The 15,093-nt window shown below is 35.9% G+C and overlaps 1 protein-coding gene across 5 annotated transcripts in view; it reads left to right on the plus strand.

Annotated features, from left to right (window-relative positions):
* LOC117239573 (monocarboxylate transporter 10-like) overlaps window positions 1-15,093 on the plus strand; it is a 300,758-nt gene that overhangs the window by 257,869 nt on the left and 27,796 nt on the right. For all 5 annotated transcript variants that reach the window (XM_033505257.1, XM_033505258.1, XM_033505261.1 and 2 more), the window contains one exon: window positions 13,605-13,773. In XM_033505257.1, the coding sequence (XP_033361148.1) occupies window positions 13,605-13,773 (169 nt within the window). The remainder of the gene's footprint in view (window positions 1-13,604; window positions 13,774-15,093) is intronic.

Consider the following 15,093-nt stretch of genomic DNA (forward strand, 5'->3'; position numbering starts at 1 on the left):
GTTCAAAAAAAGGGGCCGAAAATTCCAATAAATTTCAAGCGTCGCTTTCTATAACAAAATTGGTAAAAAATTTAACAAACATTATACACAAAAATATAAAAAGTTATTCGTAAACTTCATTTTTTTTTTTTTTTTTTACTTTTGTCCATCGCTCGACACACTATGAAGCGTCTGAAATGTCACTTCGTGTTATTTAACTATCTTCAGTGGATACTCGGTCTAAAAGTTATTCGATCCGCGAATCGACGTAATTAGAACAAAACGTTTTAATCGAAGAGCCTTCGATCAACTCTCTCTCTCGCTCTCTCTCTCTCTCTCTCTCTCTCCCTCTCTAGAGGATATTCTACAGGGAAAGAAGACATCTGTTTCGAGGTAAAACGAGAAATACGAGCTGCTGGTATCTCGTTTAATCGACGCAAATATTTTCCATCGATTTCATGTTGTTTGCCCAACAGCAGCAAGAAACGAAAGAGGTGGTGGAGAGGCCGGGCGGTCATTGGTCCGACAAAACCAACGAACGCGATAGGAAAACAAAGGGGCTTGAAACGGTCGACAAGAACGAACAGATTAATTAATCGCGCAATCACGTAATTAATCCAAAAACGCCACAATGCCTTACAATATACCGAAGAAGAGCAGTCGATGGAACTGACGTTTTCGACTTGTTTCTCTTGAGGCAAGTTCGTAGAATGAAAAAGAAATAGAGTACAATTTGCCTCGTCGTGAAGTAATGTAAAGTCTTCAGGGCAATTAGGTAGATTGTGTAGAACTGATTCGAAAATTAAATGAAAATTTTTCCTGTTTTATTCAACTGTGTTACCAGATATCGTTATTTATTTATTTTTGAACATCAGGTAGATCTTAATAGCGTAGAAATGGCATTTGATAAGAAATTCGATTTCTCTTAGTTCTATAGTTTATAATCATGATTTTCTAATAAGAGAAATTAAATCTTTAAAAATATGTCAATTCTATTCCCTTGATAATCGATTAAGCTTGTTAATGGAATGTTATAATCAATAAAAACTTTATTCTCTCGATACTCGATTAAATAAATAAAGTGTAAATTGCTCGGAAATTTAAATTCCATCCTATTGCGATCTATTATTCTATTCAATCTGTAAACCTGTTTAATCTATTTTAATCCGTAAATTCTATTAAAATCAGTCATTTAAACAAATATCTCAGAAAGATAAAATTAATCGAATGCACACGAATGGCGCGTGCAATTCCAACCCTGTGTCATTCATCTGCAAAAGAATCAGCGTTCATTCGACTTCGTAAACTCGCCATTCCCGTCTCACACCGCCACGTCGAGGTGACATAATGAGCGTGCCGTCTCGCTGACGAAGCAGGAATATCGAAAGCCATCGATTGGGTCGCTCCATCGATTCAAACCCTGCTTTTCTCAAACTTACTCGCTTTCCCATTGCTGAATTTTCCACTGTAAATCAAGCACCTTGCCTCGTCGACTGTTATTCCCCGAGGGTAACTCGACGTCGAAATAAAAGCCGCCATTTTATCAGGAAAGAAGAGGAAAAAATAGTCGGCAAACAATTCCTCGAGAAGCGTTCGTTCGCGATAATAATCATCCCCGTGGCGAAGTCGCCGCCGGAAACAGCAGTAATATTCAGACCGCATTGTCCGAAAGTTCGAGTGCCGCGAGAAATTCTTCGCCTGCCAGATATTTCCCGGTTTCCACCGGTGCAGAATGTTCGATTTTCGATTTTCGCGGCGGAAGCTTCGAACCAGCGAGAACGATGTTCCGCATGGAACTGCGTTCGTGTATCGAGTTTGCGGTTCCTGAAACCATACACGAGGTTCATGGGCGATCTAAATGATTGTTGCCTGTAGGGAGTGAATGAATTTTGGTACCTGGTGCGGTGGTTAAATGTTACAACTTTCCAATTACGATCGACCAAATTGTATCTGCTGAAATTTCAGAAGAACGTAGATTTTTAATTGTTTGAGTTTAGATTCTTTACATTGAAATAGAAATTTTAATAAATCCAGTGATCTTCCTAATCTTCCGAAATTTCAGGAAAATTTCGATTTTTCATTCTTCGCGTTTAGAAATTGCGTGTTTGAATTCAGTTTTTCAAGTTAAATTAACACGCTAAGATGGAAATCGATATTTCAGCAAAATTTACTTCTAATTATTAATCGAACAAAATTCTGTCGGCAAAGGGGAATTTTTGTGGTTCTATTAAAATATCAATTACGGAATCGTAGACACGTGTAACGCTGAGATATTTTCCGCTTTCCACCGGTGCAAAATGTTCGATTTTCGATCGTCGCGGCGAAACCTCTAAACTGGTGAGAACCATGTTTCGTATCGAACTGCGTCTGCGGTTCATGGAATGGTAAAAGATCCACGGAAGGATGAAATGACTATTCTTTTTTAGATAGCGAGTTGATTGAATTTTTGTGGCTTTTGTGGTGGTCACAGTTCTACCTTTGAATGTATAGTTAGTGAAAAGTGGAGATACGAGGATGCAATATGAGTTTACATGTACGCAGTGTTTATGTAATGTAAGACGTTTATGTAATGCAAGAGATATACTGAGCAATATAGCTGTTGAAAAATAAAGAATGTGAGGATGAAAAAGTTTTCAATTAATAATAACGTTTAAACAACACAGGTAAAGGTTAAATAAATGTAGAAATAAATAATAAAAATTTCTCTGACTTGTTCCTTAGATAATATAGATATTAAAAAACAAGTTGCATGTAAAGGTTGGATGAATTTTGAATGTGTAACAATCGTAAATAAAACCCTTTTCATAAAGATGATCTTCTTACAAACTTACAATCATTTTGTAGACGTACCTCGAAACTTGTCGTTTTTACTCCCGTCATTTTATGTTTTAGGACAATTTCTTTCATTTATTACTTTTATTCTCTATTAAATTCAAAAGAAATTTTTTCCTTGGTTTTCTAATTATACTTAATTGTACCTATGATCGTTACACTGAAGTAAAATATTCGCTGTGTGTTCCATCAGAGACAACCAAGGAACCACGCGAGGTATTCATCGGTGAAATTTACAGTACGAAAGAGAGCTACTTTTGAGTTGGAATCTTAAGATTTATCAAGGGGACGTGAGCAATTGCATTTGAGATTTTTAGTTTGTTTCGCACTCAATAGCCTGGAACGTGTTATGAGCTTTATATCTTCGAAAGATACTTTAAAACCAGGAGAAGGAGCTGTCGATTGAAAAACTAATTTTTAACAACAACCAATCGCCAGCACGTGTTCTGTACAAACTTAAGAGCTCAGATACTCCGAATATTATTATAATACATATTCTAGCTTTTTATCGGTATACATATTTTTATCAGATATGGCTTTCCATCAGAGCACATCTTCGAGCCTTCAATCAGTTTAAACATATTCTGACATTCAATCAGTATACATATTCTAACAGTCTGTCAACACAGACGTCATAGTATACTTTTTATTTGGTGTACATTTTAACACATGTTTTTCATGCGTTTAAAACTACCGCGTTTAAAAGAGCGTTAACTTCAGTTTCTCTCAGCCAATCTCTCCCGTGGTCTGATAACCATAGTTATGTCAGCACGTAACATTCGCGTGCGAGTCGATGATCCATCGGAGACAGACGCGTCCGTGCACTTTAATCATCAAACGAGTCGCTCATGTCGTGCAACTGGATAAATTGAAAAGTCGAAAAAAGTGATATTTTTGTTATCTGTTTTAATAATAAATAAATTCGTGGAAGTTATATACAATCAGCTGTCGCGCCTTAAATTTTTGTTTTAAAAATTCTATTCTAATCGCGGATACAAGTAAAAAGATCGACAAATTTCCGAGAAATGGAGTTGATCGGTTTGGCTTCTGAAAAGTCAAGTGATAGTCAGATGTGTTAAAAATGGGATTCAAACGTTACACGAACGAAATTTCATATGCGGCAATCTCGCATTTCCGAGAAATTTCAAGGTACGAAAACGCATAGAATGCACATGATACGAGAAAATATATAAAATATTCGGCTCGTGTTACTTTTAACGATACTTAATGGATAAAACAAATTTCCATCAAAGTGCTACTCCTGCGATCGTATTCCTCAAGATACTGTTCAGCTTTGGAGTGGCCGTCAGTTTATGACTCGGACAACATATCTCTGTTTTTTGGGAAGTCCGAATTGCCTATCTCCCCAAGCTGTAAACCTTACGATGTTGACATCATTAAGAAGCTAAAAAACACCCTAAAAGCAAAGGTAAACAATACCAAGGTGGCAATACCAGAGAGTACAATTAGACCAGAGAAAACCCAGAGACGGAAAGTCAGGATGTAAGGACGAGACGAAGCTTCTGATGAGGGTAGCAACAACATCCCACCACAGTCTTCATCAGAGCGTCGTACTGTTCGTATTCAATCTCAACCAGACCGTACAATCGTCCGCATCAGAACGTCAAACTCTACGTGTATACTAAAAAGTGCAAATAAAAAATTTGCATTTTGAATGCACGTTAAATGGCCAAACCGTACTAATACTCGATATATTTAATTTACCTCCACTTTGAGCGTTAATCTCATTCAAGGTTCGCTATATCAAGCGATCGGTTGAATCTGACCGATCGCCATTTAGTTGAGAATTCGCAGCAGATACGAATTTGCATAAAAATTCGCAGTCTACTAATCAAGATTGCAGAGCATAGTGCGAATGAGATGTTTAAAGAATAAGGATTCGAGGGTGGGAAATAAGGACAAGTAACTTCTTCCGAGCAAAGTGTCTGCATGTATCTACGGACGAGTGAATCCTCTTAAGCGCGCAGCGAGGAAAGTTGAGAGTAGAGGAAAGAAAGTTGCGGAAAAAGAGTCCGATGGGAGACAGACTCGCCTGTCATGGACCTGTGAAAGAGTTTAATGAGTGCATTCAGAATACTCGTTTCTCTGCTTCTACTCTTATCCCCGTTTATTTAATACGATACAGCCTACACGAGTTTCCAGAACTGTCGTTCGAGATAACAAAGCACCGACGAGAGATTCTCCACTCGTAAATCATCTGTAATCCTCCGTTGCAGCGCTATTACGCCTCTCGTCACATTTCTGTCCTTCGTCCTCGATATGCAGGTCGATAATACTGGATCGCCAAGATCCTGAGGTCCTTGGAATTTGATTACAAAGTGTCGTTACATTCGACGATATACAATTGTCGCTGGAATTTCTACTTTCTTCCAAACTTATTCGTTTGGTTTAGTAGTATCTATTTCTTATTCCTTTTTTTTTTTTTTTTTTAATTATTTAATTTGTACTTTACAATTTGTCTTGTGCTGGACATTCGGTAAATTTCTCTAGCTTCTTATTCTTTCCATGGAAAATTATATTCACGAATTAGTCACATACATTTAGTATATTCTACGTTGTAATTTATTTTGGAATAAATATTATTCCAAACGAATGTATACTCGTACGTCACTGTTGAAAAGTACGAGGAAACTTGTCTGACTATAACAAATGTCTAGAGAAATTTACAAGACCATTCGTCATGAATTTCATTAGATTTTGTACATTTTTATATTTACAATGAATAATTCATTAAATAAATAGTAATTATATATTTCTTTCATCGTTTACAATTTTCGCATCTTTCAACATACGAAAACGATACGTTTCGAATAAGTTTCGAAACAACGTAAAAATCCCACTAACAATTCTACTTTATTTAAACCGATTATTCCAAACACGTTATAACACCATAAATCATGTCGCCGGATTGTTTTTCCTCGTTTTATGACACTTGCAAAGTCGTATCGCTATCGGAAGACTTTCTCCAATCGCGGTTTCGATCGTTCTCCCTTTTACTTTTCCATTTCAACTGGAAGCCGCAAGGAACTCGAAATCAGCAGGTAGAAAAGTTACGAGGACGGCGACTTTTTAATAGAAAACTCGGAGGAAGAGTCGAAGGAGTAATCTTATCGGAATTATCACCGTGATATTTCACGTTCCAAGCGACTATGGCCGTTCATTGACGAAACTTTGCTGTTCGTCGGTCGATTTAATGGCCTGCGAGCTTTCGTTCCGAAATTCACGAAGACAGACGATCCGCTTCGATGATCGGATTCAACATTTTGTGTACTTACCTCTCAAACGCTTCTCTCTGTAATCTTATTAAATGCTGTTGCGGTACTTTTGGAAAGTACATCGGATTTTGTATCTATCGAATAAAGGAACGTAAGGAATATAAAAATGTTATTTTATCGAAAAAACAGAATTTTTAATTTCAGATTTATTGGAAATTTTCATCGTAGACGAAGCGTGTAACAGAGTGTAAGCGAATTTTTGTTGCTTTAATTGCTTGTTAAGTTATTAGATTTTACATTTTCATTATTTTGTTACTTGTATGTATTGGCTTGGCAACTAAGTGATTGCGGATTTTGTCATTAGGTGGTATTGATAAAATCCGTAATCACTTACTTGCCAACCTAATTGAATGATTCTATAGTACTGGTTTTATTGATCTTCGCTGGAACTTTACGAAGCTTCAATTCAAATTGTATCAATACTAAGATTTTTATTCTTCTATTCAGTGTTCCACGTGATTTTGTTTCGATGATTTCTAACTTGCAATTATCATTTATATAATTCGTAACATTATCCAAATTCGAAGAGGTCATAAAGTAGCACAGAGCGGTAAATCTGTTCCAGGAGAAGCTTCTTAGAAGATTGCGAACACAGGTGGAAAACAGATTCTCGAATAACTTCCTGAGTTCTATATTTTTAAGTGATATATGTAGGGACATAATGCTATTACGTGTCCTTAATTTCAGGGGCGGCGGGCTGAAATTCAGTAATCCAGCTCTAAGCACCAGAGCTGGCACCAGATGCGTTCTCGGATTTGCACCTGCCTGTACATTTCGATAAAAAATGTCTGCTTTCAGTTCGCATCTAATTTCGAATTAATTTCAGTGAAATATCGATTTTAATCAGGTTTGCTCGTTTTACGTTAATTTCGATAAAAAGATTCTAAACCTAATTAATTCCAGAATTTGTGAACACTGAACGAAGCTAACCGATTTAGTAAAATTTGATTTTTATTGCGTCGATTTCAGTTTTAAAGGTTTAAATTAAAGGATTTAAATATAAGAAATTTAAGGATCGAAATTTCCGTGAAATTTCTACAAATTAGGAAGATCGCTGGATTTAATCAAATCTCCACTTTACTACGTTCGTTCTAATCTTAAAATTTTAATCCAAAGTAATAAAAATTAACGTACAAAATTTAGGAGTCTAACTTCCGAAAATCTAAATTTCTAGAGATAAGAAAATTTATAAAGTCGATTTCAAGGCTTCTAAAGGTGTCGTTTATGCTTTCTACGCTACTCCATATTATTTTGATTGAAATTCGTTTGCGTATCGGCGTTACATCCAACGTTTTATCACTTAAAGAACTTCAATGACGATGTGTTTGAGTTCGATAAGCACGCTCTCGTGTTTTCCGCTCTATTAATCGGTCGTTTTTGAAAAATCTTGTAACAAATTCGACAACCCTGTTCATGGGATTAAACGAAGGGAAACTCGGTGTACGTGACCAATCCACCTTTCCTTGGCTGATTGATTAAAATCTCGAGATTAGACACTTGTCGATGTAAAGGGTTCAAGATCGATATACACCACGATATTCCTTTTGAAAATACCGTGGCCAGTTTCAAACTCTCACGCAACTTTTAATTGATAATTATTTAAAATTCTGGAGAATATAACATATATATATTTAAAAAAATATTATAGAATATTTATAATAAATAAAAATAAAAGTAATATAGAATATTTAAAAAACCGTGCGTTAAACAAAAATTTCTGTTTTAAATTCCAATTTTCAAACTTTCATGCAATCTTTAATTGTTACTTAACTATATACTGGAATTTTCATGGGCTTTTTCCTTACTTAGTAGCATAAAGGTTTGCTAAAAAAATATCTTTAATATATCTTTCACCTCAATCCGATATGCAATAAGGAAAATACATCAGAAAGCTTTCAAATTTCATGCAACATCTAACTGTCGTTTACGTACCAATATGTTCGAGAATATTACAATTTTGCAGAGTATAGTAATTACGAAGAGTACTGGAATATTCGAGAATGCTCTAAATCTCAAGCATTTCCCGAGAATATTTTCATTTTTAAGAACGTTATTCTCACTTGTATTGTCCAAAGGATGACAAGAAGATGTTCCTAGAATTATTCCATTCGAGCCAGTAATTTTACTCGTGAAATTCTCACAGACGAAAACAAACACTTGAAATTCCATTTTACATGCGCTCCAAACGCTCCAAAGTGCCTGTAGTTCCTCTTTTAATCTACTCATTATTAATTACAACGAATCATTAATTACACGCAAGCGAACAGTTGCGTGTTCCGGATTCCAACAACGTGGTTCATCGAAATCGAATAATTACGAGCGAATCCGCGTGTTGTTATTCGTTGGACGCTAAATGGAAGTTTTATCAGAGGCCGGTGGTTTCCTGTTAGTGAAATCTTCCATTTACACGACCGTCCGAGCGTAAAGTGCGCGAATCGAAAATTATTGGAAGGCGATGCACGTGTTACGTCGATTTAGCAGGTTTGCACCGCGAAATACGTTTGTTAGCTGATGACTCAGGATGGTTCGGCCCCTCTTCCGGTCCCTTCTCCAACCTCACCTTTGCACGACTGGAGACGACGCTTTTTAACTTTGTTGGCTGGCAAAATTTCAAACAGAATGCGAATCGTGCGTCATTGGTGTAAACGTGCTGTTCATACGGCAAACAGTATGTGTTACTGCGGAAAGATTTTTACTAAGTGAAATTGTGGAGGGCGTTTGAGGAATATTTTACTTGAAACGCAATTAACAGTATTTATTTAGTTATTCGTTTATTTATTTGTTGATAGGACGTGTACAAACCCAATTTACAGGATATGGCCGGTATAAGTTTCAAAAGTTCTTAACGTTCTTAAACTTAACAATAAGAAAAAGAGAGTTTTTAAAAGTTTATTCGATTTTGCTGCATTTTGAAGAAACAACAAAGTTCTAGTTCTTATGCTTATTTGTTATTTATATTTATGCTTATTTATTTATGTTGTCATGGATTTAATGAAGATACTGTTAAAAAGGCTGTTGAAACAGTGACCACTCCAGTTGCAGTTAGACATCGCTCCGGTGATATTTTATACACTGCAGCTACGATTCAGTGTCACCTTCGTTAAAGAAGTGTAAATAAATACACATGAAAATGAAGAAGTTTCTGTTTCTTCTCTAAAATACAGCAAAAACGAGTAAATCCCTAAAAGACATTTTTTTTTTAGTTTATCAGTCCCCTATATGTTCCCGAAATTTTGACGTTTAAATTGGAACACCCTGTATATACGCAATTATATATATATCCATACGTACAGTGTAAAAGGTAAAGGACAAAAGATAAAAAGAGAAATCTAATCGATAATATTCCATATAAATAAAGATTACTTGAAACAATGAATAGAATAACAAAAAAATTATTCGATTGATTATTAAAAGTAAGAGGGTGTTTAATTGAATTATTTAGATGTTAAATCGTATAATTTTATGTTTAAATACTAATCTCTCAATGTAGTTCGATTTGTCAAAATAACATGCAATACCAACTATTTGTTGTTCATCTTCTTACGTATACAAGAGGACTAATAATTCTAAATGTTCTGATAAAAAAGAAGAAATATAAGAATTGTATGAAAGAAGTGCTCAGTCTTATCTTTCTCCTTATTAATATTAGAACTAATGAACTATACGAATAAGTAGAATTGCGCGAGACGATAGCGAAGGCGACGAGAATAGTTAGTTGGCCAGGAAATAGGAGCAAACAATGTATTATGACACCGCAAAGTACAGAGAAAAGTGTAACATTGTAAAAAGCTCCTGAGCTGTACATGTAACCTCTATTAACTAAATAAATACCAGAACTATCAGCAATTAAAATATGAAATTTGTACGAACGGAATTAAGTAGCGAAGGATGAAACAAGAAATAGAGCAAACCTAAAGAAAAGTAAACATTTCTAAATCTAACAATAAACTAAATGTATTCTATAAAAAAAAATCGTTGTAAAATATTCGTATACTACAAGAAGCCGACCAAGCAAGAAATATGTGACTGACAGAGGAGAAATAGGAAAACCTTTAAAAAGGATAAAAAAAAATCGTAAACCTAATAATAAACTCGATGAAACCTATGCTTCCACCAGGAATTCAAAAGCAAATCCTAGTTCAAAATCCCTCGAGACGAACAGCCATTCGATTCTCCGACCTCGATCAATTTGATCGCAGAAGAAAAATTCAAAAATTCCAAGATGCTCGACAGTGTTGCAAGCACAAAGAACAGAAGCGAAGGAAGGACCGGGCTTCTTGCATTATTCATCAAGCGGACTCGAACGTGCTCCCTTTGTTCACGGCGTGCCTCCGTTAAAGTCCTATCCCGCCATTTTTCTTTCAACGAACCGTGGAACCCGAACGGCCATAACTTGAACAATAATTTTCGTTGGTATTAAACCGGCGCGGACTCCGCGACGTGTCCCTATCGATTTCTAGTTAGACGGTGAGATATGACACTCTGCCTGATAACGGTGATAAGCGAGTGGCCTCGATGAAGTTGGAAAGTTAATGAGCATCCCTGCGACCTCGTCTTTGTTCAGCACCTATTTTCGACGGTTGCACGGCTGCATACCTTGAATTATAGTAGCTAAAAATGCCACTGGCACATACCTTTATCTTCCATTGAAGCACTTTTCTTTAGCATATTCTATATATCAGTTTAAATATAATAGTATCGAATTTTTGCAGTGATACGAAAACACTATTAAATGATATGAAACTTCGTATACTTATACTTGGACCTAATTAATTGGCACATATGTGTTGCAATAGGTACAATGATATGCAAATAATTTTTGTAGTAACTGTATATAATTTGATCTAACTTACTGTCGATATGCATAGCGACGTATGATGCTTTCTTCATCGGTGTATATCTTCAGGTACAAGTTCCAAACTTTACCGATGTAATCGTGATAATCGAGACTTATTGCTAGAGTACAGAGTTTTATGTATTTACAGAAGCTTCGAGAGTGCAAAATTGCATTTGCAACTGCAGAATACGCATAATACGAACATATGAAAAGCCACTTTTCTATTCAAACTTATATACTTAACGTGCGTTTGCACTCCCATAACGAAGCTCGTCGAACTAATCCCGCAAGAATCTTTCCATTTATGTACCAATGTAATCTTCCTTCGAGAAACAAAATAAAAATCCACCTACGGCTTTAATAAAAGCCACCTAACTACAAAACGAAATCACAAACTTCCTCCGTTCCCCTATTTCTCTTAAGACATTCTGATTCAACAGCAAATGCTAGGAAACAAGCTAAAAGTCAACTTCTAACATGCTCCTACGAGTGTCACCTAACTGCATCGTGAAATTTAACGCTATCTCAACTTCACTGGCATCCATAGGATTCGCAAGCTTCGTCGAAACGTTAAGTCCTTACTACGGTTAATTAAGAAGCCGACGGCCTGACCCAGACGGTTAATTCGAGTAATTAAGAACGGTCCAAGCTCGTTCGTGTTACGCTCTCCTTATTAATTAAAAAGGCTCGCGAGCAGCTGTATCTCCTCATCGTGGCAATTCCTCTCGGTTATTTCGCACGGCGATCGTTCCGCCAAGTGGGCAAACAGAGTGCTGGAACGTCGAGGAGGATCATGGCAGGACAACAGGGACCATTTGGAATTTTATTGTTCGATGTCCGCCCCTTCTATTCGCCCGACAGAATGGGGGTTGCTGTTTCGGAGATTTCTTGGTATTTCGTGTCTAATAGCGCTGAAATCGACGACTCATGGATTTTTATTATAGCGATGAACCGATATTATTAAATCGTCCAGGATCATATAGTTGTTGGTTAATAGACTGCCGATATTTATGCAAATATTTATGCATATTTTTACGAAGATAATTAAAAAAGTGGAATCTAGATATTGCGTGTTAAATATTACAATGAATACTATGCTTTGGTATTTGATATATTTTTACGTGTTATATATATGTCGGAGATGAAAGGACACCGAAGCCTTCCCTTTGGAACTTTGGGAAAATCCCCTAACATTGTAATCTAGATTCTAATCACAGCCGTAATTAAGCAATTGTCGTCATTCGATCCGATTGTATTTGTTCGAGATTTGTGATATTGAGCTTAGGCTCGAGGCGACAACCTTCGAGACTAGCATCCTTCTCTAACCACCAACATGGAATTTGACCAATTAACAGCAATGTCAATTTCCCTCACTTTCCGAACGAAGGCTTTTCTTGACGAATCCGATGATCTGGTATTCTTAGACACACCCCATCATAGTTTTCCTCTGCAGCATCATCGTGACGGAAAGTCATTCTCTCGTGAGGTCTCATTAGCGAGTTACATAGCGTCTTTACGCTTGGTGAATATTTTGCGTTTTAACAAAGAGCTAGTTTAGTAATACCTGTACCGTAAACAAGTAGATCGAGTCCGACTTAGACTTTGGAAGAAAGTACATTTGTTATCCCGTTGTCCGCGAATTCGTTATCAAACCTAAGACCATTGTCATTAGTGTCTAATCATCGTGGTTACCTGTCAATTCTGCAATTATGACTCTTGTACTAATAATCATATTTGTACTAGTAAATATCTTCTCTATTGCATAACAACAATGTCTAATCCAAATGAAGATTCGTTACACGCCCTTAACCCTAATCATAATGTGAATCCGACTTGTATATACATTCCGTGCATTTATATAGGAAATTTAAAAGTGCAAGATTGCACAGGATGTAGATAATACAATATAAAAGAAATATGTAAAATATCTGGTAAGTGGAACAATTTTGTACCCAGCTCCTATCTTTTTAATTATATTGGGAAAAATATGAATTCGCATAAAAGTCCGTAGCCTGGTTATTATTTATTAATATAATCGCCCTACGATTTATTTCAAAGCAAACGTGGCTGTTTGGATTATTTAATTTTACAATGAGCTAGCAATTAACGCTTGACGAATGTTCATTGCCTTATGAATTTTTATTGATGATTTCTATTCTTACGATTAATAACCATCGAAACGGTATTAATTGTTAGTCGATTCTTTGTCCTACGATTTATTTTAAAACACACGTGCCTGTTCAGATTATTTAATTTTATAATACTACGTCGATCGATAACTGACGCACTTTTCTTTCGCTTAATCGCGAATAGCAAGCAACGTGTCGAGCTAACAAAGCTCCAAGTAACATGTCGTTAATCCTTCTAAAACCAAATATTTGTCCATTGAAAGGAGTTCTCTTCGTCATCTTAAAATCTCGTTACCTCAACGATACAATAAACCTTTGCCGTAACTAAAAACTCTCAACAGTTGATATATTATCTTATGGAAAAATAAAAAATTGTCCGGTAATAAGAACTCGAGTCGATGGAAAAGCATGGTTTCCAGGAAATAGAAGAGCAACGTTTGTCCTTCGTGATAAATACACTGGAGAGAAGAACTCCAGCAAGCAGTCCACGTGTTTGGCCTTTTCCAAGTAACCATCGAATTAACGTTTCAGCGTGGGTTGGCGCATTGAGCACTGCGGTCTCCCGTGGATCGGCACCCTTGGTCGTTGGCGCGTGTCGCCGTGGAAGTACAAGGCTTACAGCGGTGATCGGCGGTCTCGTGCTGGCATTGGCCTCGCTCTTCACCTCGTTCGCCGCGGAATTGCACCAGGTCCTCCTCAGGTGAGTGACAAACTGCCTCGTTCTTTCAAAGATACAAGATGCAAGATTCAAAGTTCGTATTCGTCCAATTTACTTAAGAAACACGTTGCTATCGGAGTAAGACAAGCTTGGACAGATGTTTTGCGTTAGGTTATTTATAGATTGCATAATATCGTAAATAAGCTGCGTATGTTCAGAGCCAAGAAATAAATCAGATAAGAGGAATAAACGATACTTTGAAAAAATTCTGAAATTGATTTTTAAGCTTTATAATTTTCTGCAATTTTGTAATTATTTCTTTCAACTTTTTAAGTTGCTTAAAGTAGATTTTCCAAATCAATAAGTCACAATTCAAAATCATAGTTAGGAATTTCCTTGTTGCTTCTGAATTTTCAAAACTTGACGTTGAAAAGTGACGCTTTACTATAGAATACATAAAAAGAAACGTAACATTAGTATAACGTGAAAACGATAGTAAGATATTTATGGAATATTGTTAAAGAATTAAGAAACGAAATATAACATTTGAAAATGATCAAATACATTCATTGCTGGTTGAATTATTTATACCTCTGTCATTTCTTTTCATATTAAATTTACATAAAGTATGTGTTTTATATTATGCGAATTATTTCTATTATATTACTGTGTTGGTGAAAACTACAATGCTTCCTTGAAACAAAAATTCAGATGATCTTTAGACTTTGGAAACGATTGAATTAATTCAAACTATTATACTTATTAATTCCAATAGCATTTGAAACGACTTTCTTCGTCGTAAACAGGAGATAATCATGAAAAATGACGATTATTTTATGTCCTCGTTCTACTTCAAAGAATTTTTTGAAACGTACATTTAATTAAAAACTTTTTGCCGAGTCTCAAAGATAATTAATTCGCGGATCTCCGGTTTTTATTTTCTTTTTTCTCTGTATTCCGCTTTAACTTTTAAAGTTTATGCGATTCCAGCTACTTGAACTTCCACTGAGAACCATCCAAGAGTTACTACGCACTCTTGTAAAGAATTAATAATTCAGTGGAAACGCAACAAACGCTCGCGATATCTCGCTTTAAGTCGCTGGAGAACACAACCACGTTCTCATACTAACTCTCATCAACTCTCTTTCAAATAATCAGAAACTCTGAAACGCATATCACGAATTTACTCATATTTTATTTAATCTTCTTATATTAAGCTTAAAAGCTATCATTAGATTGCCGACTTTTATGCATTTGTGGGAAACTTAAAAGTGTAAACATTCATAGAAAGCTCATGACACATCGTCTAAGTCACACAATATATAAAACACTTCAAAGTATAGTGCTTTTTATAAAATTCGA

Source organism: Bombus vosnesenskii, unplaced genomic scaffold (genome assembly GCF_011952255.1).
Source record: "Bombus vosnesenskii isolate JDL3184/JDL3185 unplaced genomic scaffold, Bvos_JDL3184-5_v1.1 scf7180000014105, whole genome shotgun sequence".
In the NCBI taxonomy this organism is placed as follows: domain Eukaryota; kingdom Metazoa; phylum Arthropoda; class Insecta; order Hymenoptera; family Apidae; genus Bombus; species Bombus vosnesenskii.